This window comes from Cetorhinus maximus, chromosome 28, assembly GCF_964194155.1.
Source record: "Cetorhinus maximus chromosome 28, sCetMax3.hap1.1, whole genome shotgun sequence".
NCBI classification, from domain to species: Eukaryota; Metazoa; Chordata; class Chondrichthyes; order Lamniformes; family Cetorhinidae; genus Cetorhinus; species Cetorhinus maximus.
The window spans coordinates 7,588,738-7,612,255 of NC_135906.1; the positions used below are offsets into that span (position 1 = coordinate 7,588,738).

A 23,518-nucleotide genomic window follows, 5' to 3' on the forward strand; every position below is an offset into this window, starting at 1 on the left:
AAGATGTCATTAACTGCATTGTCATACACTGTCCACATCATTAAACACTGTCACAATGTTAAATGTGCTGTTGCACTGCCACACTGTTAGATACTGTCAACTTTACTGTCCCCTGTGTGTATAATGCACACAGACCTAAACAATAGTTGGTGTCACGTTACATACCATTCACATTGCTATGCACCGGCCAATTTATTTTCAACTGGGCACATTGCACACATTGCTTCTGCCATACATCAGCTACATTTCCACATACTGGCCACATTTTATAGGATGACCAAGTTATCCACCCACCAGATTGCTACCCCTCAGCCATCCTGTTATATACCAACTCTGTTGTTATATGTCTCTTGCCTCACTTTTATAGAGGTCGCCTTACTGTACATTGGCCTCACTATTATACAATGACCACATTACCCTGCAGTGACCATGCTATTTACCTCTGACCACGTTCCTGTAGCCCAGCAGCACCACTTTGCAGTGACCACGTTGTTTTATGTTCCTCATTTTGCTCCACAAATGTGTTCCCTGTATAATGGTTGATCATCACTCGATTAATATTGCCAGTTTTTCATTGAGTTTTTAAGCATAGACCATCCAGCATTACTGTACCATTCTCTGCGGAAATAAACCCGAGATATTATGCACTCTACTCCCAACCCCACATCTGCATCTCATATTGCAGTATGATGACTGGTCTCAACTACTGTCGAGTTACATTTGGCATGATCTGAAGTACAGGATGAGATTACTGCCTTGAATCTGTCATTCAATATGAAGTTCATTATTCATTGAAGAAGCTTATGCAAAAAGATTTGTGTATTGGTAGAATATTTTAATTGTTGTAAACACCAATAAAGTTGCTCCTCTGCTAGTTTGTTTATCATCTTGTTGAAAGTGGATTACGGTAAGTGGAGTGCATTGCAGCTTGTATACATTGACAGTGTAATGAGAATGGAATATTTTTGCATTGTTTTTGGATGTGGTGCAAAAGCAGTGCTGTGATTCTCGGAGGACTAACCAAATGTGTGTTCCTGGGGATAGTCTTCAGAGAGCTTCAGTCCAAGGGCCAGCTGGTGCACTGCACAGTGTGCAATAATCGTATCCAGTTCAGCTCAAGTGTTAAATTAACTATTTAAATAATTAAGTACATTGTTTTTGTTGCAATTGCAGCTGACATCGCCAAAACTATGGGTGCCAAAACGGTCATTGCCATTGATGTGGGAAGCAGGGATGAAACTGAGCTGAGTAACTATGGAGACAGCCTTTCGGGATGGTGGTTGCTTTGGAAACGCCTAAATCCGTGGGCAGAGAAAGTTAAAGTAGGAAACTCGGCAGAAACGTCTGCTTTTCAGTCCATTACACAGTGAACTTTTGTGAAGGAGTTGGAGTGACTGGCTGGTGCGGTGAGAGGGGAGCTGAGGAAGTGCTTCCATTTCTCATAGCTAATCCATAGCCACTTACTCAGAAAGCAGTTCAGCCCGCACCTCTGAGCACTATTCAGAGCATCCCGCCGACCCGTTGAATGACTGTGGGTCATTTCCACAGGGCTACTACTGTGCACTGCACACATCTGTCCATCATTCAGTGGACAGCCCCACTCACTGCCTAATCTCTAAGAATATAAATACTTCATCGAGGTTAAGATTAAGCCATTTTTGGTTACAATTTTTCCATTGTTCCTTGTGCAATCCTTCATTGTGTTGTGGCTCTGCAGCAGGGGAGATTTTAACAATTTAGTGCTCACACCTATATTGAGAGCTTAATGTCGGTATTTTGTGGGTTAAAATGTGAGGGAGTTTTCCTTTTCCCAGCCTTGCCATCTCCAGGGATTCTTTCACATGCCCTCTCCTTGTGTTTGGAGCCCAGATCTGTGACTGCCCAGAAGGAAAAAACAGTTCAGACCAGTACTCTTATTCCCCAGTTTTTACTGGGGTTCTATTTCAAGGTATACGAGACCAAGTTCGGACCAGTACTCTTATTCCCCAGTTTCTACTGTTTTTTCCTTTCTGGGCAGTGTACTGTTTACTATGGTGATGTGACTGCTCCCAGAATGTTTGCACGTACTTTCTAAATTGTGTTAGGTGCCATCACATTTGTCCTTTATTGCTACCTCTCACTCTCTACTTTCCCCTGTCCCCTTCTCTCTCACTCTTGTACACCTCCGTGTACCTCACTCTCTGGCCTGAGTCATTGTGTGTCTCTCCCTTCCCTCGCTCTCTCTCTCTCTCTCGCACACATTTTCTCTCATGTACAGGACCCAGCTACATTGGAACAGGTGTAAATGTGAATGCTGTCACAGGATGATGCATTGGGTGACAGGAGAGTCAACCAATACTCACGTGATTTATTATGACTAATTCTCACTCGTGAGTAGAAATATATGAACTGAGAGATTTAAGGTAATAGGCATTCTGGAGACTTGTACTGAAATACACCGCAGTCATTCCAGTTCAATAGACAGCCGTGTTTGTCATGGATTTTACTCAAGCTATTACACATGGACCTGGGTCGTGTCCAGATCTGGCATCCAGCTGTGTATTGATGGGAAAATATCACTCTGAGAGCTGAGTGAAGCTTGTACAAGTTTATTTTGCCAGGGAGAGGATGGTGAAGAGAAGAAGCATGCAGCCTCATCGACAAAATCAAAGCGCAGATGCTTTTCACCATTTCAGGTTGATTCCCCACCCAATTCACGGAGGGTCCACAACCCTCCATGAGTCACGGAGAGACTGTGAGCCTGTCTAATTCGCTGGGTGGGGGGAGCGTACCCCAGCGCGATTTGCCGGAGGGAGGGGGTGGAGGTGGTGGACCATGCTCCTGCGCAATTCAAAAACAAAAGTGAGGAAGATAAAGGGCTGGGAATGATGAACTGCCATGATGCTCGAATTTCCACCTGTGTTCAATGTTGCTGAGTAAAGAATCTTAAGAAATCCCTAACCGAATGATCAAATGATAAAAGAAATGTAATGTTCATGTTAATGGCTCAAACTCCGATCCTCTTTCTCTGTGCTGATTAACACTCTTTCTTGCTTTCCCTTTTCCCCCCTGTTATTTTGTTTTCTCTCCATCTCCATCTCACTTGCTGTAATCTTGTTATGCAGAATGCGTTTTACTATTAGCGAAAGTATCCCTGTGTATGTCACGGAGAGATCACACCTCCAGTTTGGAAACGGGCTCCTTTAAGACTGATATGCATGCCTTGTTTGGTGATGTTTACAGATCCCATGTAACGCATCGTTGGTCTGATCCATTCTAGGTGCCAGATATGGCAGAAATCCAGTCTCGACTGGCTTATGTCTCCTGTGTTCGACAGCTAGAGCTGGTAAAGAACAGTGCGTATTGCGAATACATCCGCCCGCCTATTGACAGGTTCAAAACCATGGACTTCGGCAAGTTTGATGAAATTTATGTAAGTGTACATCTCTTATCTATGCTCTCAGAGAATGCAAGAATAGTACAGCAAGAAGGAGGCCGTTCAGCCCATTGTGCTTGTACTAGCTCTTTGAAAGAGTTATCCAATTAATCCCAATTCCCCCTACATTTTCCTTACAGTCCTGAACTTGTCTGAATCTCTCAGTAGTTCCGTTTGAAGTATGTGTTCACTATGGTTTCAGGCACTCAAGTAGCCAGTGATTTGTCCTTTCCAAACACACTTAGTCATGTCTTTACACGGCTACCATCCAGTGCCTGTCTGCCTTCCCTCTCCCTCTGGAGTTTTGCAAACTTCTTGCATCTATTGTGTCGCTCAGTGTTTGGATCGAGGGTACGTGAAAGGTGAAATAGCTGAGTATGAGGGTCATCTTGAGGGACTTGTCACCAATACATTATGAACTGGCTGTGTTTTTCTGTATATGCCAACTTTCGTTCCGTATTGGTTACATTGCACCTGTTAATTTTGTAATGTGTACACAACCCACCAGCCAAAGCCAAAGGCTTGTGTTATTTAACCAGAGCAACAGACCTAAGCATTAAGAATCACAGAAATAGAATAAAAGTGCCCCCCACTCCATAGTCACCAGCCCCACTCTGCATATTTGGAGTAGACAGAGAGGAAGATTTGTATTGACATAGTGCATTTCATGACTTCAAAGTGCTTCACAGCCAATGGTGTACTTCTGGAAGAGTAGTCACTGTTGAAATGTACTAAACCCTCACTTTTGCCTCCTAAGTTTTCTTTTAATTGTTGCACGGGGATGTGGGTGTTGCTGGCTAGGCCAACATTTGTTGCCCATCCCTAATTGCCCTTGAGAAGGTGATGGTGAGCTGCCTTCTTGAACCGCTGCAGTCCTCGTGGTATAGGTACATCCACAGTGCTGTTAGGGAGGGAGTTCCAGGATTTTGCGACAGTGAAGGAACGGCAATATATTTACAAGTCAGGATCGTGAGTGGCTTGCAAGTGGACATACATCTGCTGCCCTTGTCCTTCTAAGTGGTAGCGACTGATTGCTTGGTAGTTTCTGTGAAGGAGCCTTGGTTGGTTGCTGCAGTGCATCTTGCGGAAGGTGCACACTGCTGCCACTATGCATCGATGGTGGAAGAAGTGAATATTTAAGTTGGTGGATGGGGTGCCGATCAAGCGGGCTGCTTTGTCCTGGATGGTGTCAAACTTCTTGAATGTAGTTGGAGTTTCACTCATCCAGGCAAGTGGAGAGTATTCCATCACACTCCTGACTTGTGCTTTGTAGATGGTGGACAGGCTTTGGGGAGTCAGGAGGTGAGTTACTCACCACAGGATTCCTAGCCTCTGACCAGCTCTTGTTACCACAATATTTTTATGGCTCGTCCAGTTCAATTTCTGGTCAATGATAACCTCCCAGGATGTTGATTGTGGGGATTCAGAGAAGGTAATGCCACTGAATGTCATGGGAGATGGTTAGATTCTCTCTTGTTGGAGATGGTTATTGCCTGGCACTTGTGTGGTGCGCATGTTACTTGCCCCTTATTAACCCAAGCCTGAATGTTGTCCAAGTCTTGCTGCATATGGGCACAGACTGGGTCAAAATCCTTCCTTATAGCTGTGGGAATGACTGCAGCGGTCAAGAAGGTGGCTCACCACCACCTCCTCAAGGGCAGCTAGGGATCAGCAACAAATGCTGGCCTTGCCAACAACACACATACCCCATTAAAGAATTAAAGAAACCGCTTTGGGATGTTTGGTCATAAAGGGCACTACATAAATGCAAATTATTTTATTGTGTCTGATTTAAAGAGGCTCCTCTGTAAGGGCAGCACATTGAACGGGAGGAGGAATACACAGGGATATATGATAAATTTGCAGGGCTCTGGAGAGCGAGCAGGGCAGTGGGTCTAATTGGATGGCTCTTTCAAAGAGCTGGCCAATGCACTGTGGGCTGAATGGCCTCCTCTTTTGTATGATTCTATTGAGACTGTCCTCCAAATTGAGACTTGCCTTGGTTCTCTTGTAAGAACATAAGAAGCAGGAGTAGGCCATTTGGCCCTTAGAGGCAGCTCTGCCATTCAATTAGACCATGATTGATCTGATTGTGACATGAACTCTACGCTCCTGCCTGCCCTCCATTGCCCTCAACTCTCGACCCTGGTCCTGAAAATCCAGCCCTCTGTTCACTTGCCCTACCTCATTCCCAGCTCCAGATCCAGAAATGTGTTGCCTGGATTTTCAATTCATTTTGTTGCTGGGTATCTGAGGGTAGAATAAAGGCTGATGGAGGCCAGGAACGTCCCTACTATTGCCTGAAGTCTAGGTTAAGTCCAACTACATGGGTTATTGCCAACTATATGAAATGATGCACCACTTGAGGATGGCTCTGTACTTCAATTAGTGAATTGTGACCTTAGTTGCAGTTCAGTGGCTGGAATGACTTTTCAGGGCTTTGAGCTGTCAGCATTGTAGCTGGATTAAAACCGTCCAGAGCTGGCACGGGAGGAGGGGAAAGCCGCCCATGATTGGGGAAGTTCGCCTCTCCCTAGCTCGCTGTAGGTCACTGGGGCATTGTCGCTGTCGCCCCCCCAAAACCCGTGCCGGTACCTGGAGGCTGGGAATCTGCTCCTCGCTGATCGCTGAGTGTGTATTGTTTTGCTGCCTGGTATTATCCTGCCTCAGCTCATTGCCTGACTGCCCACAGAACGTCGGATACCAGTATGGGAAGGTGGTGTTCAGTAGCTGGAGCAGGGGAGACATTATCGACAAGATGTTGAAGGACCGAAAGTCAGTCGACTATTACGAAATCAAGAAGAAAAATGTGAGTAACGGTCCCCAGGACTTAACCCGGCCCACTTTTAAAGCAGACAGCTCCGTCCAGCAGGGAGAACACCATGAACTCTAAATTTCTGCTAAGGGCACCTTAAGCCCTCTGGTTATTATCCAGGAACAGCTAAGTTCACTCACTGGGTCACAGCCAATCATAAGTACCTGTAAATGACACCCCTTTAAAATGCCTTTAAAGCAGCAGTAAGAATGCTGGCATTGGGTAGAGTGAGCAGATCGTCCCCACTGTAAATGACAAGGATTGGATGGTGTTGAAGTGTTCGCTGCAGAATGGGTGAGGACCCGGGTCTGTACTTCTGTCCACAGTCTCTCCAGCCCATGGTTTGGTTGTGTTTTATTCTGTCTCTGTCCCGCTCTGTCTGTCCCTGTCCAACCAGAACTTCACTGAAAATGAGGCCTGTCCGTCTTTGCTTGTCCTGATAATACATCTGGTGCCTGTATGTCCCTAAGTCAGTCTCTCTCTCTCTCTCTCTCTCTCTCTCTCTCTCTCTCTCTCTGTTTGTCTGTCTGTCAGAATCTGGGAGAGGTGTAACTGTTAGTCTGAATGTCTGTTGTCAGGGTCTCCCCTGTGTGTCTGTGTTTCTGAGTCTGTTTCTCTCTGAATGTGTGTCTGAGTTTTTGTGTGCTCACATGTCTGAGTCTCTATAACTGAGTCTCTGTGCATCAGGGAGACTCTGCCTGTGCGCCAGGGAGACTCTGCCTGTGCGCCAGGGAGACTCTGCCTGTGCGCCAGGGAGACTCTGCCTGTGCGCCAGGGAGACTCTGCCTGTGCGCCAGGGAGACTCTGCCTGTGCGCCAGGGAGACTCTGCCTGTGCGCCAGGGAGACTCTGCCTGTGCGCCAGGGAGACTCTGCCTGTGCGCCAGGGAGACTCTGCCTGTGCGCCAGGGAGACTCTGCCTGTGCGCCAGGGAGACTCTGCCTGTGCGCCAGGGAGACTCTGCCTGTGCGCCAGGGAGACTCTGCCTGTGCGCCAGGGAGACTCTGCCTGTGCGCCAGGGAGACTCTGCCTGTGCGCCAGGGAGACTCTGCCTGTGCGCCAGAGTCTGAATTTCTCATTACAGTAATTGATGCCTGAACTAGCTGCTCTCTCAGTTATAACCTCCTGAGCTTTCCCGATTTCAATTGCTCCACCTTTGGTGGCCAAACCTTCAGGTGTCAAGGCCCTGAGTTCTGGAATCCCCTTCCTAAACCTCTCTTCCCCTCCCTCCCCCTTTAAGACGCTCCTTAAAACCTACCCCTTAGAATCAAGCTTTTGGTCATCAGTCCTAATCATCCCTTATGTGACTCCCTGTCAAATTTTTGTTTGATAACCCTCCTCTGGAGTGCCATCGGGCGTTTTTACTATGTTAAAGATGCTGTGTAAATAAGAACCAGGCATGTCCAAATGTGAAGGATTCCGCCTACTCTGTTTGTCTACTAAGTTGTTGCACTCTGTCAGCAGGTCCATGCCCAGTGTCGGAGACTGTACTAAGGCTGCTTTATTGCGATGCATTCTTTTACAGGCCTTTATGTTGTCGAATGCTGCATTCACCGACCTTGCTGAGATAGTGTCTCGGATTGAACCCCCAAAGAGCTACATTGTAGCAGACGGTAAGCTGTGTCCGCTTTCTGGAATTTTCTGAGTAAAACCCCCTCAAAGTTCAACTTGAGACAGGCCAAGAAAGGCGAGCGCACAAATAATGACTGATTGAGGAAGACTTCCAGCTGTTGTTTTAAGGGACAATTCTGGCCCATTTCATTATATTTTGCAGTAAATCCTTTTTTTTAACCCTGTGCCCAATTGCCTTCCAGAAGACAGAAGAAACTGGTCACTCTGTAAATTCTGTTTCCTGCTGTTCATGGGCCCTGTGTACAGTAATGTCACTTTAACCCACACACCCTTTCAGGAGCAGCTGGGTAGTGAGACTGAGATATTTTTGTTGGCTGACTGTGCTTTGGGTTTCAATGCCCTGCCCTCTGCGTCGCATTGTATGATGGCTCTGGCAACCCACAGGCCATGTGCTCAAACCCCACTGGGACAGACTCTGGTCGTCCATGGGCTGGCAACAGAAACCACAATGACTGTGAATGCAGCTGAATCCTTAGAATAGCCCCCTGGGTCACTCCAGCCCCTCTGGGTAGGTAACCCGTAATCCCGTCCACTCTGGCCTACACGTGACTCCAGTCACACGCCATGTGATTGACCCTCTGCCAGCCCCCAGCACTTTGGGGGTGGGCAATAAATGTGGCTTTGCCAGCATTCACCCCTCTGCCTCCTGTAGGATGCAGTTTCAGTGCAAGTTATAGGTGCAGCTTTGGGTGAAGCCTTGGCACTTGCTGAGAGTGTTGCTTTGGCACTTGCCATGGGTGCACTTCTACTCTACCTATCAATGCTGTGTGCTGAGAGTTTCATACTCGACAACAGAATACATTTCTAACACATTTCGTATTGGGGATTTCTATTTTGCAACCCAGAAATTGGGCTCGCCGTGTGGCTCACTTAAGCATCTTCAGCTGCTTCATCAATGACCTTTCTTCCATCATAAGGTCAGAAGTGGGGATGTTCGCTGATGATTGTACAATGTTCAGCATCATTCGTGACTCCTCAGGTATTGAAGCACTCTGTGTCCAAATGCAACAAGACCTGGACACTATCCAGGCTTGGGCTGACAAGTGGCAAGTAACATTCATGCCATAGAAGTGCCAGGCAATGAGCATCTCCACCAAGAGAAAATCCAACCATCACCCCTTGATGTTCAATGGCATTATCATCACTGATACCACTATCTCTTTTGCCCGCCCATGGACGAGCAGAGTTTGTCCCAGTGGGATTTGACCACATGACCTATGGGTTGCCATAGGCTATCAACATCACTGATACCACTATCAACATCCTAGGGGTTACCATTGACCAGAAACTGAACTGGACCAGCCATATAAATACTGTGGCTACAAGAGCAGGTCAGAGGCTAGGAATAGTGCGACAAGCAACTCACCACCTGACTCTCCAAAGCCTCTCCTCCATCTACAAGGCACAAGTCAGGAGTGTGATGGAATACTCTCTACTTGCTTGGATGAGTGCAGCTCCCACAACACTCAAGAAGCTTGACACCATCCAGGACAAAGCAGCCCATTTGATTGGCACCACATCCACAAACATTCACTCCCTCCACCACCGACGCATAGTAGCAGCAGTGTGTACCATCTACAAGATGCACTGCAGGAATTCACCAAGGCTCCTTCGACAGCACCTTCCAAACCCATGACCACTATCACCTAGAAGGACAAGGGCACCAGACACATGGGAACATGAGTGTGCGTGAGTGGAGTGACTAACAAATCCTCCGCACTTGAACTTGTGGTAGTGTCAGTGCTTGTTCATTTATTTCTTAGTAACGCTTGGTGTTTATGTGATTTTATTATGGTCTCTGCCAACGGGGTATTTTGCAATAGCATTCTCAGTTTCGCTTCTCTTAAAATGCAACCTCATCCAAACCTCTGTGAGAGCACAAAATGAGAGCAAGCAGAAGGCACTCAGCATCTGGGGGCAGGCTTTGTGGCAATAATTTCATCAAAACTCCATATTACAGAAAGACACTGAAGCGCAAGGAAGAGTCACAGAACTCGGAGGTTATTCCTGTGCGGAAGAACAAACAGAAAAGAGAAGAGTGAGGGTTTACCTAATACAGGCCTTAAAATTGTAGAAGAGTTAGATTGGGTCAACGCGGAGAAGACTTTTCCACTTGTGGGTGAGATCTAAACTAGGGGCCATAAATGTAGTATTGTCATTAATAAATCCAATAAGGAATCTTCACCCAGGGAATGGTGAAAATGTGGGACGCCCAGATGGATTGGTTGAGGTGACAAGCATAGATGAATTTCGGGGGAAGTCAGATAAGCACGTGAGAAAGAAATGAATAAAAGGAATGATATTGCTCAAAAAAAAAGAGACATGTTATTGAAGTTTTTTGTCTTGCAGTCATCGGGACAGACACAAGAATGCCAAATTTCAAAGGGAGCAACAAGGATCAGAGGGTGGATGAAGTTTACAGGGGGGAGGAAGTCGGTATAGAGCATTGAGAAAATGACCTGTTTCAATGCTACAATTTCTGTGTAACTTGTCCTTTCTAGTGTTGGAGGGAGGTGGTAACCAATCGTCTACTGTTTCCATTTGTGTCCTAAGACCCTGAGAGAGAGGTGCCAAGCTTATTGATGGTGGTGTGATGGCTCCAGGGAATTTGTCAGTGAAATGCTTTGTGTTTTCTTTATTTGATGGTAGCAGACGAATCAGATTATCTGACTGAATATGAAGACGATGTGATGGATGCAGTGAGGGATGAGGAACAAGATGAGACTGAGGAGCTGGAAGACCAGGAACATCCGGTGTCCAACCACCCGGCTACTGAACGGAGTCAGGAATCTGCTCTTCAAATGGTAAGTGAAAGACAGAATTGTCACTTTTACAGAATTTCCCGTCTACAAATATTGCACATCAATTGTGAAATGGCCCTCACAGTCCGTCAAGCTCATACAGCGTTAAACTTCCAGTGAAGGATTGAGCGGGGCAGGCTGCTCAACCCTTCAAGCCTGTTCCACCATTCAATTATAGTTGACCTGCACCTCAACTTCTTTCCCCATCCCAGTTCCCTTTATGCCCTTACTCAGCAAAAATGAGTCAACCTCACGGGTGCAAGTTTGAGATTTCCACTAACTAAGTAAGAGAAGAAAGATCTTGTGTTTCTCTAGACGTTCACAACCACAGAACAATCCAAATGGGTTACAGCCAATGAAGTACTTTTTGAAACTTAGCTATTGTTGCAAAATAGGGATACAAGGCTACCAATGTGTGCACAGCAAGCTCCCACAAACAGCAATGTGACAATGATCAGGTAATTTGTTGAAGGATAAATGTTGACCGGCTCATCTTTGAACGGTACCATAGGATCTTCTACGTTCACCTGCAAAAGAAAGGGGGCCCTGGTATAACGTTACATCTGCAAGACAGCATTTCCAGCAGTGCAATACTCCCTTGGTACTGCACAGAAATGCCAGTTGTGATGTTTTTACTCAAGTCTCTGAACGGGACTTGGGCCCCTGACCACTTAGCTCAGGTGAGAGTGTTATGCGCTGAGCCGTGGCTGACGTTTACTCTTTGTGTGAAATGTGCTCCCTGATTTGACTCCCAAATGTCCTAGCTCAAACTTCTCACACATCAATTAGGTCACCAAACTGATGGCCCATGGGTGGTGGGTGAAATTGGAGTTGGATGTGCTATGTTGCATGCTCCAATACAACACACTCCTTTCCAAGGTGTAGCCTGATGGAGATATGCTGGGCTTTGGGTACAGTGAGCGGCCCTCCAGTGCCTCACCAAGTGTCCCTTCCTCAAGTAACTGAGCTACAGTGGAGAGAATCTCACAGCCTAGAGGTTCTCCCCCCTTTTCTAGCAAGGGCCAGTTCGAGCTGTGACTCTTCGTACCGTCCCAAAGCCAAAGGACATTGCGGCTGATTGATACGCTAAACCCAAATTGAATTGGCTGAGTGGCCCAGCATCTTTGGAAAGCTAGTGTGCAGTGTATCTGTGTAAAGTAATGGACTGGTGTCAGTCACTTTCAGGAGGGTGGCTTCAGCCTGTGAGGTAGACAAACTCGAAGTACAGTTCAGAGAGGGTCCTAGTCTGTGCCTCATTAACTGACCTCAAGTCAGAGGGCCGCTTTTTATTCATTCTTGGGATGTGGGCATTGCTGACAAGGCCAGCACTTATTGCCCATTCCTAATTGCCCTTGAGAAGGCGGTGATGAGCCATCACCTTGACCCGCTAAAGTCCATGTGGTCCAGGTACACCCACAGTGCCTTTTTTCCTGTGAGAGTTTGATACAACTTGAGTTGGCTTGCTTGGCCATTTCAGAGGGCTGTTCAGAGTCAACCCCGCTGCTGTGGGTCTGGGGTCACGTGTAGGCCCAACGGGGTAAGGACAGCAGATTTCCTTCCCTTCCCTAAAGGTCATTATCGAACCAGATGGTTTTTTAACAACAATCCGGTTATTTTATGATTATGATTAATGAGACGAACGTTTTATTCCATGTTTATTCATTCGTTGAATTTAATTTTCCCCAATGCCATGGTGGGATTCGAACTCATGTCTCCAGAGCATGAATCCGGCCTCTGGATTACTAGCCTAGTAACGTTACTATTATGCTACCATACCCCGCCACTACAAAAGGTCTCCGTGCCCCTACGTCATGGTGGGCAAAACCACCAGGGTTTATGCCCCTGCTCACTCATGAACCCCCAAACTGGATAATGTGGCTCAGCAGGGCAGGGCTGGCCCATGCCCTAGTCTATCACCTTGGTAACTGGGTTCACCGGGGTCCGTTACTGGGCACAAAGGGAGCGGGCTAAAAAAGCGGACCAAAATACAGAGCAGAAGCAGAGTAAGGGGGCAGATCCGAGATAGGAATGCCCAGTAGGAACTGACCAGTGGACAATGTCCAGTGCAGAAAGACACGTGTTCCATCTCCGACATTGTACGCGTACCAGGCAATAGTCGGTTTGCTGCTGACTGTGAGCTAGCTGGCTGTAACATTCATCGGTATAAAGGCACTTGGAGAGAAGAATGAAGTGCTGCTATGTGTAAGGTGCAGGCTCTGTCAGTGATCTGATCTTGTAGAACTGATGTTGGACGTGATATCCAACCTTCATGATGTTTAGTCAGTAGATCAAGGTTGCTGGTCAGCTAACAGTTTGAGTCAGCCTTTAACTTCCTCTTGCTGTTGTGCAGACGAGCATTGAGACTTGTCTTGTGGTATTACTGCAATACTTTGTTTTTTTACCAAGCTTGCAAGCAGATCAATTCCTTCCTTCAGCACTGCCATCCTCAGATTGGCCAGTTATTGCCGATGTGCCACATCTGACGAGCTGACTTCACTAGGCAAAGGGTTAAACCCCTCTGTACACAGAAAACCGTGGGGAATTGTTGTGGCGTGAAATTGACAAACACCCCAAAGACTTGGGTACGAGCTGGGTGAGGTTTCCTGAAGCTTTTATTGAATAAATTAATTAATTTTCATCAATATAAAAACATGCCCTCACTCATGTGACACAGTCACATAAGGGGACATGTTTAAATAAATTTTCTACATCAATTCTTTAATTATTTTAATATCCATTCAATCTCCCTGAGGCAGCTCCATGCCTCGGGGAGATTTTGCGCTTTTTCACAACCTCTCAGCATCCACCCTATCAAGCCCTCTAAGAATCTTATATGTTTCAATAAGGTCGCCTCTCATTCTTCTAAACTCCAATGAGTACAGGCCCAACCTACTCAACCTCTCATAAGAAAATCCCTCCATACCCAGGATCAACCTAGTGAACCTTCTCTGGACTGCCTCCAATGCCAGTATATCTTCCCTTAGATAAGAGGAGCAAAATTGTTCACAGTATTCTAGGTGTGGTCTAACTAATGCCTTGTATAGTTTTAGCGAGACTTCCCTATTTTTATACCCCATTCCCTTTGAAATAAAGGCCAACATTCCATTTGCCTTCCCTCTTACCTGCTGAATCTGTGTGCTAGCTTTTTGGGATTCATGCACAAGGACCCCGAAATCCCTCTGTGCTGCAGCTTTCTGCAGTCTTTTTCCATTTAAGTAATACTCAGCTCCTCTATTCTTCCTGCTCAAGTGCATAACCTCACACTTTCCCACACTACAGCCAGGATTTTTCCTATGGCAGGCGGGCTGGGCGGGAATGGGTGGGTGCAGAGCCGATCGTCGCCCGCGATTGGCTCCGCGCTGCCATTTTACGCGGGCGGGCCAATTAGGGCCCACCCAGCGTATTACGCGGCCGGTAGCGCTCAGCACTACCTGCGCGGGGCGGTTGGAGGGAGAGTCAGGGCCAGAGGGCACAATCTCAGAGTAAGGGGATGCCTATTTAAAACAGAGATGAGGAGGAATTTCTTCTCTGAGGGTAATCAATCTGTGGATTTCTTTACTGCAGAGGGCTGTAGAGGCTGGGTCGTTAAGTATATTCAAGACTGAGATAGAGAGATTTTTAATCAGTAAGGGATTCAAGGGCTATGGGAAAAGGCAGGGAAGTGGAGTTGAGGATTATCAGATCAGCCATGATCTCATTAAATGGTGGAGCAGACTCAATGGGCCGAATGGCCTACTTCTGCTCCTACGTCTTATGATCTTAAGAAAAGATGAACTTCTCACAATACTTCTTCACCCACAACTATACCTTTACAGATGTATACAGATTTGTAAGGATAACACACATCACAAAGATATCTTATACTCCAATGTACACAGTAAGTACCCAGTCCATGTAAACCTATAGCACCCTGTGGTCAGACACACCACACTCTGAAACCAAGTGACAGGTGCCATCTCAAATGAATGCTATGGATCTCTCCTCAACTGCGCCCCCCACCCCCCCGACACTTGTCACACTATGAGCCAACCAGTCTCACTGAATTCCGTCCTTCACAAGAGGGCTTCCAATCTCCACTCTCCAAGAACTTGCCTTGGAACCTTCTCCCAAACCGATGCTTTCTCTCAGAAGCCTTCTGCAAGGGCTCACCTCCAGGGTTTCAAACTCTCCTTCCGATGTTCCTGTCTCCTGGGTTACCACATGCGTTCAAGCTGTCTTCCACGCACTCTGTCTCTCTGACTCAGCTGTCAACAGTACACCACTGCTTCACATGCCCATAGCAAGAATTACAGACTTTCAGCTCTCTCCTTGGACCTTCTTGCCTCTTGCAAGCTGCTCTCACTTTAAATCTGCTTCCTGCAGCTTTTGTCTCTTTAAATCTGAAGCTTGGAGCCTTTCTGCCTCCCCCACTTTTAACTTCACTTAATGGGACCTTTTCCCAGGTTCCTCTCCTTCCTTTGACTACAAGGTCTTAGACCTTCCCCTCTTCCGCTTCTCTGAATTTTTGGGGCTTTTCTTTAACTTGGGACTCCTATCTGTCCCCTTTGCTCCAGTCCCTCCTGGCAGCAAGTCCAAAACCAGCTGAACTCCCAACAGCTTCCAAATCAAACTGCTGTCTGTCTTCTGTGTGTATGTCTGTGGGAGGATGTTTTTGTTTTGGATTTCCAGCATCCGCAGTTCTTTGCTTTTATGTCTGTGGAAGGATCCTGCCTATCTGGCCCCCTGTTGCAAGGCAACAGTGTTATTTCTACTCTTGTGTTTACTTTTGCTTTACAGGGATCATAAACTTCTCATTAGAAATATAAGCAGCCTTTCAAAGTGAAACTAAAGCTCCATTTGACCTCCCTTAAAACACACATACAGAAATACAAGTCAAACTGAAACTTTAAAGCTAAAACTAATTGCTAAAGCCCATAAATACAAATATGACACATTTAAACTATCTCTATTTCCTAACACAAACTAATGGGACTAAAGGCAGACAAGTCGCCAGGACCTGATGGCCTGCATCCAAGGGTTTTAAAGGAAGTGGCTGCAGAGATAGTGGAGGCAAAAATAAAAGCAAAGAACGGTGGATGCTGGAAATCCAAAACAAAAATACCTGGAAAAACTCAGCAGGTCTGACAGCATCGGCGGAGAGGAGCACAGTTGACGTTTCGAGTCCGCATGACTCTTCAACAGAACTAATTAAAAATAGAGAAGGGGTGGAATATAAGCTGGTTTAAAGGGGAGGGGACAAGAAGAGCTGGATAGAGGGCCAGTGATAGGTGGAGATTGCCAAAAGATGTCATAGACAAAAGGACAAAGAGGTGTTGAAGGTGGTGATATTATCTAAAGGAATGTGCTAATTAAGGGTAGAAAGCAGGACAAGCAAGGTACAGATAGCCCTAGTGGGGGTGGGTGAAGGAATCGAAATAGGCTAAAAGGTAGAGATAAAACAATGGATGGAAATACATTTAAAAATAATGGAAATAGGCGGGAAAAGAAAAATCTATATAAATTATTGGAAAAAACAAAAAGGAGGGGGAATATTGGAAAGGGGGTGGGGATGGAGGAGAGAGTTCATGAACTAAAGTTGTTGAACTCAATATTCAGTCTGGAAGGCTGTAAAGTGCCTAGTCGGAAGATGAGGTGCTGTTCCTCCAGTTTGTGTTGAGCTTCACTGGAACAATGCAGCAGGCCAAGGACGGACATGTGGGCATGAGAGTAGGGTGGAGTGTTAAAATGGCAAGCGACAGGGAGGTCTGGTTAATGCTTGCGGACAGACCGAAGGTGTTCTGCAAAGCGGTCTCCCAGTCTGCGTTTGGTCTCTCCAATGTAGAGGAAACCGCATTGGGAGCGAAGAATGCAGTAGACTAAGTTGAGGGAAGTGCAAGTGAAATGCTGCTTCACTCGAAATGAGTGTTTGGGCCCTTGGACGGTGAGGAGAGGGAAAATGAAGGGGCAGGTGTTGCATCTTCTGCAATTGCATGGGAAGGTGCCGTGGGAGGGGTTTGAGGTGTAGGGGGTGATGGAGGAGTGGACCAGGGTGTCCCGGAGGGAATGATCCCTGTGGAATGCCACCGGGGGGGTGAAGGGAAGATGTGTTTGGTGGTGGCATCATGCTGGAGTTGGCGGAAATGGCGGAGGATGATCCTTTGAATGCGGAGGCTGGTGGGGTGATAAGTGAGGACAAGGGGGACCCTATCATGTTTCTGGGAGGAAGTTATTGTTACACTTACAATAGATATTTACAGGTTCCAGTCCCTTAGTATACTATGCCAGGAGGGCCTTAGACTGTGGCCTTTGCCCATTGAGCCTTTACAGTGGCTGCCCCAAGCTTTAGTGCGTCCCTCAGCGCATAGTCCTAATGGTGTCAGGTTTATTGAAGTTGTGCAGCTGCGTCCATCCAGGCAAAGGAGAGACTGGAGGTGACTGCAGCCTTGACATGTCAGAGTTGCTGTGTTCAGGTTAATATAGTAAGTGGTGGGGATTTCAGAGAAGATAGCAAGTTGCGGAGTAAGACAGACATACACAGTGACAGCGAAAGAGCGACACAGACAGAGACACAGATACAGTGACAGAGAGAGAAAGAGATACACAGAGAGCGGAATTCAGTGCCCTCCATCGTGGTGGGTTTACTTTGTTGTTGGGGTCATTTAATCAGGCAGGAGGGTGGTGGGTGGGGACCCCACTCTTACCATCTCCACCCCGATTAAGTCTGTAGTGGGAAGGCCTGTGGACAGCCTTCCTGCCCCGCTGCCAGTAGAGGCCCTTAAATGGGCAACTAATGCCTACTTAAGGGTGTCATCTCACTGCTGCTGGTCCAGCAGGGAAGGGGGCACTGACCATGCAGGGAGCATGACAAGCAGAAATGTGTGGTATTGCTCGCAGACTGCCTGAGGTGAGAGGAGTAAGGTTATTATCCAGGTCCTGCTAGAAACAATAACAACAATAACTCGTCTTTATATAGTGCCTTTAACGTGGAAGGGCAATTAGGGATGGGCAATAAATGCTGGCCTAGCCAGCGACACCCATGTCCCAGGAATGAATTAAAGAAATACAAGACGGAGATTCTTCATTCACAGCAACTCTGACATGTCAAGGCTGCAGTCACCTCCAGTCTCTCCTTTGCCTGGATGGACGCAGCTGCACAACCTCAATAAACCTGACACCATTAGGACTATGTGCTGAGGGACGCACTAAAGCTTGGGGCAGCCACTGTAAAGGCTCAGTGGGCAAAGGCCACAGTCTAAGGTTGTGAATAGAGCAGAACCCTGGGCAGTTATTAATGAAAGAATGGGGGTGGGGGGCGGGGGGGATGTGTCAAGCCAGAATGGGAAAAGAGCTTTTGGCATCCAGGAACACTGGGAGCATGTAATCTGGAATTACCATGGGCACATGGGGAGGGGGAATCTGGGGGATGTGGCAGTGTTAGAGATTGGGAATCTGGGGGATGGGGCAGTGTTGGAGATTGGGAATCTGGGGGATGGGGCAGTGTTAGAGATTGGGAATCTGGGGGATGGGGCAGTGTTAGAGATTGGGAATCTGGGGGATGTGGTAGTGTTAGAGATTGGGAATCTGGGGGATGTGGTAGTGTTGGGGAATGGGAATCTGGGGGATGTGGTAGTGTTAGAGATTGGGAATCTGGGGGATGGGGCAGTGTTGGAGATTGGGAATTTGGGGGATGTGGCAGTGTTGGAGATTGGGAATCTGGAGGATGGGGCAGTGTTGGAGATTGGGAATCTGGGGGATGGGGCAGTGTTAGAGATTGGGAATCTGGGGGATGTGGCAGTGTTGGAGATTGGGAATCTGGGGGATGGGGCAGTGTTAGAGATTGGGAATCTGGGGGATGTGGTAGTGTTAGAGATTGGGCATCTGGAGGATGGGGCAGTGTTAGAGATTGGGAATCTGGAGGATGTGGCAGTGTTAGAGATTGGGAATCTGGGGGAACGTGGGATGTGAGACTGTTGGAGATTGGGAACCTGTGGGAACATGGAATGTTTCAGTGTTGGGGAATGGGAATCTGTGGGAACGTGGGATGTGGGACTGTTGGAGATTGGGAATCTGTGGGAACGTGGGATGTGGGAGTGTTGGAGATTGGGAATCTGTGGGAACGTGGGATGTGGGAGTGTTGTGGAGTGGGAATCTGTGGGATGTGGGAGTGTTGGAGATTGAGAATCTGTGGGAACGTGGGATGTGGGAGTGTTGAGTGGGAATCTGTGGGATGTGGGAGTGTTGGAGATTGGGAATCTGGGGGATGGGGCAGTGTTAGAGATTGGGAATCTGGGGGATGGGGCAGTGTTAGAGATTGGGAATCTGGGGGATGTGGTAGTGTTAGAGATTGGGAATCTGGGGGATGTGGTAGTGTTGGGGAATGGGAATCTGGGGGATGTGGTAGTGTTAGAGATTGGGAATCTGGGGGATGTGGCAGTGTTGGAGATTGGGAATCTGGGGGATGGGGCAGTGTTAGAGATTGGGAATCTGGGGGATGTGGGACTGTTGGAGATTGGGAATCTGTGGGAACGTGGGATGTGGGAGTGTTGGAGATTGGGAATCTGTGGGAACGTGGGATGTGGGAGTGTTGTGGAGTGGGAATCTGTGGGATGTGGGAGTGTTGGAGATTGAGAATCTGTGGGAACGTGGGATGTGGGAGTGTTGAGTGGGAATCTGTGGGATGTGGGAGTGTTGGGGAGTGGGAATCTGTGGGATGTGGGAGTGTTGGGGAGTGGGAATGTGGTTCAGCTTTTAATTCTTTAAAGCGCCTACCGTGTTTTAATCTTGCCCCTTAATCTCATCAACCCCTACACATCTTCATTCCTTTCCCAAGTTCAGGATCATCCCACCCCCACAGCACCACCAAATCACCCCTTCTCGACCTGACCATCCACAGACTTTATAAACTAGGCATACCAAATGCTACTAGGTCCTGCAAATATTGGATGATATCTAATGAATTTACCGGCACTTAGCCCGAGGAATCTTTCATAAAGAAAACCACTTTAATTTTTTTTCTCCTTGTTCCACAGGATGAACAGAGTAATGTAAGAAATCGCAAACCTGGCAGTTCATCCCAGGAAGCCCCAGCTGCCTCTTACTGAAACTGATGCTTAAACTCTGCAGATTCAGCCTGGCTAACAACTTCTGCTACCAATACGGAACCTAGCGAAACAAAGGGAATTACAGAATTATCCTTGTTGAATAGCAAAACATCTCTTGCACCACTCTCTGGAAATGAGTTTTGCTTATTGTATCGCATCACCTTCTCTATCAGAGACTTTATCCCTTCCTGTTTACACAAGCTGGTATTACCAAGTTGCCAATGTCGGAGCATCACGGGCAACTGCAGTTGTTTGAGTTTGCCATCGGTTGCAGCGTTCCTTTTTAGCTCCGTGTGAGTTGAGCTGCTGAATCCATGTCCCACTTTGACCCGCAGGCTAAGCTAGGCTGTGTTTGTCCGCTCTGTTAATCCAGATTGGCACCAAATGAAAGAGGAACTCATTTTCACAAGGACTACTGATCACTGTCGACGATGGCCAGTTTTGTTTAAGCGCCTGAAGTGAATTCTGCACCTCCCGCCCCCACCACCCCACCCATACTGCCCATTACCTTTCAACAGAGCTCAATGTCCAGCTCTGTGTGTTCCTAATACTGAGCTACCAGCTGAATTTACTGTCAGAAGTTCCGGTTAGTATTCTTAAAAATGAGAGCGACTTAATGATGCACTACTCTTAATTAGCCACATTGGGTGGGTTAACTCATTAGATGATCATGGCTGAATTTCACTCTGATATCCCCCATATGGTATAAATAACACTCAAATATGCCATTCCACACCACTGTAGAAGAGTTACTGTATTTTTGTGTACATACATCTTACCCCCTCTTCTCCCTTCCCCCCACTCCCTCGCTCTCCTCCCTTCTTCCCCCGCTCTCCTCCCTTCTTCCCCATCCCTCCCCACCAATGCAAGTTTCAAATGGCCCTGACCCCTGTCGGTCTCAGTTAATGAAACTCAATCTGGGCCCTGAGGACGGACATGAAAATGTCCTACTAGCTGTAAACCTGTCAGCCTGTTCCCACAGACAACTTTCCTATTCCTCACAGCCGATGGTTTAAAGCAGCACTGGGGTAGCTGCCAGTCACTTTGAACCCAGTGTGCAGCACAAACTAAAGAGACGAGAAAAATCTATGAAACGAGCATCGGCGAACAAATAGTTCAAAGACATGTAACAATCAAGGAAAACCCCCAGGCAAAACGCTGTTGTTTGTGATGATTTAAATACTGTAAACTAATAGGAGCTGTTCAGTAAGCACTGGGTACGGGTGACCCTGAATCTGAGCTGTTCCAGTAATGGGCTTGTAACTCGCCAAGTCAGGCCGGCTTTCTGGGCTGTTGATGCAATGAGACTGTAATATGGTCCATTTCCTTTCTGGCACTGATAATATGATTGAAATGTTTAATTTTTATGGTAAATTATTGCTTTGTAGCTCTTTAATCACCTACTGCCCTTAATCTGTGACTTTAAATGGCCACTTTATTCCCTTGACTTTCTCAAGGTGCTGCTTTGTTTAGCTTAAGGGGAGAACGATGGTGTTTTTCGGGTGGACTAACAGCAAAGTGTTTTTACTGGATTTTATTCGGCAATGCAGAGTCAATTGAGCCCTGGTGCAGAGTGCACATGATTACAGTCTAGTTACTGCTGTCTGAGGATTGACCCACCATTCCACAGGCCCCATCCACACAGCTTGTATGCTGGTTATTCATTGGTAGGGCCAAACTCGCCGTCTAACTGGCAGGTAGGCTGACCTTCTATCTCTGGCACCTGTGCTCAAACATAAGCAGAATAATGGACGGAGAGGTCCCACTCATGGCTGCCTGCAGTGGTCCAGTGTGAACTGATCTAGGGAACATCCAACATCATTGCTGGTTCATGCAGTTAAGTTTCTTAAATTCGCTAGCTTGCAGTCTTGATCTGACTTCAAGAGGTCAGTAAAACTGCAGGTGTGAAGCTCAGAAAAGATGCATTGGTGCAACCGGGGCGTGGTCTTGTTTCAGCTGTGGGGTTAAGGCATGTTGTTGGAGTGAGCGGCAAGTTGATTCTGTCTCTATTGCCTGATCTGAGAGTGCGTGATACTGATAGTGAGTTTGGAAAGGGAAAGGAGGCCTAATCTTTCACAGTAAAGGAATTCACCCCTAGCATAAAACCAATAGAAATCTTCAGGGTGGGGGAGGAGGGGGTGGGAAGAGTGGTAATGGGAGGGAGCAGGAATGGGGAGAAGGATGGGGAGTGGGACAGCTGTTGCCACGGGAGAGAGATGGAGGAAGAGTGGTAGTGGGGAGAGGGTGCGGGAATGGTTAGGACTATAACACTGGCCGATTTCAGTCTCACTACATTTGTTGCTAGCTAGACTTGATTTCAGCTCAAGCTTCTGCTAGTTTACATTGAACCTTTAGCCTTCTGCCCTCCTGTCTGACTTTTACCAGCCCAGAATAAGTGGCTTTTCTGCCATTTGGCGATGTCCAGTTAGTGCAGTCCCCACTGAGCCTTTGCTAACTCATTTATCATCCTGTCCAGCTCACTTACCCTGTGAGCAGAGTGCAATACCTCAAGATGGAAAGCTGTATTGTGACTGTAACTAGAACACATTCCCTGAGACCGTCCACCTGCACCCTCCCGCCACAGGGTCATTTGATGTTTGTGACACTGCCTAACTGTGAATTGGGACAACAGCGCAGCTGAGAAGTAGCTGATGCACTGCTATACCAAACCACTCCAGGTCACTGCACAACAGTGGCCACTCCCTATGGTGTGCTTTACGAGTTACTCCAGGTGCATCAGGGAGAGACTCGCTGCAATTTCTCTGGGTGCCGACAGGGAAAATGCAAAACTCCACTGAGCGACATTTTAATCACTGTTGAGTTGCTTTCGCCCCGAAGAATTAGCCACAGCTTCAGTGATGGGCGATTGTACGCACAACTTGTACATAGGATTTTTGAAGCCAGTTATACAATTATGACTAGTCGTATCCAATCAACAACACTCAGGTTTGGATGTTCCAACATTTCAGTGGCACGTAGACAGGCTCCACTGATAGGACCTTAGTAAAGTGTCAGTACAAAGCGAAGCCATTGCCAAATCCTTACATACAAAAAAGTACCACCGGCTCCTAAGATTGGAGCTTTCAATTCAGGGTCCCAAAGTCAGATACCTGACCGTTACGGTTGGCACCACCACGGTGGGGGTGAAGCGCTTGCCTTGGGAAGGACTGAACTGTGGCCATCCTGGGGGTTATGGGGCATTGGGTTATGACACCCATGGGCGTTGCCCCCTTTTTACTCGGTCGTTAGTGCAGGCTGCGTGCTGCCCCAGTCAGGATGCTGGACTATACCGGGAGCACAAATATAACCAATGAACGGGGTGTTCTCAGCAACATCGCACAGGTATTTTAAAACCCAGCGACCCCTCAAGTTGGTCGCCCCTCTAACACTAGTAAACTAACAATGCAATTTCCCATTGGATTTTTTTTTTTTTAACCTGCTATTTGCACTGGTCAATCATGGATGTTAAATAATTCTGTGCATTTTTTTGTAGATATTTCATTTGCAATGATTAACATGAGACTTATTTCTAAATTTAGTCAACGATACAATGAATCACTGACTAACAGGAGATGTCACAATTTCATTTTGTAATGGTGTGAATATTTAAAGGAAGCAATCATATTAAATACTATGAATCTATTTACTGCAACCCCAGGCTGTCCTGACTTTTGTGTGTGTCGTTTTCCTAATGGTATCTTTAACTCTAACCCAATTTCAGGGGTCTTGCTGTCCTTTGACACAGTGTGGAAATCTCTCCCTCGCTGCGAGGATGAC

At 47.0% G+C, this 23,518-nt stretch overlaps 1 protein-coding gene across 12 annotated transcripts in view; it reads left to right on the forward strand.

Annotated features, from left to right (window-relative positions):
• Positions 1–23,393, forward strand: part of pnpla6 (patatin-like phospholipase domain containing 6) — a 167,476-nt gene extending 144,083 nt beyond the window's left edge. For 9 of the 12 annotated variants that reach the window (XM_078531125.1, XM_078531129.1, XM_078531126.1 and 6 more), the window contains 6 exons: positions 1,174–1,322; positions 3,260–3,412; positions 6,108–6,224; positions 7,754–7,841; positions 10,510–10,664; positions 19,670–23,393. In XM_078531125.1, coding sequence (XP_078387251.1) covers positions 1,174–1,322; positions 3,260–3,412; positions 6,108–6,224; positions 7,754–7,841; positions 10,510–10,664; positions 19,670–19,741 — 734 coding nt within the window. In that variant the 3' untranslated portion in view covers positions 19,742–23,393. The remainder of the gene's footprint in view (positions 1–1,173; positions 1,323–3,259; positions 3,413–6,107; positions 6,225–7,753; positions 7,842–10,509; positions 10,665–19,669) is intronic. The other 3 variants (XM_078531128.1, XM_078531135.1, XM_078531136.1) reach the window with 1 other exon arrangement.
• The last annotated feature ends 125 nt before the right edge of the window (positions 23,394–23,518 follow it).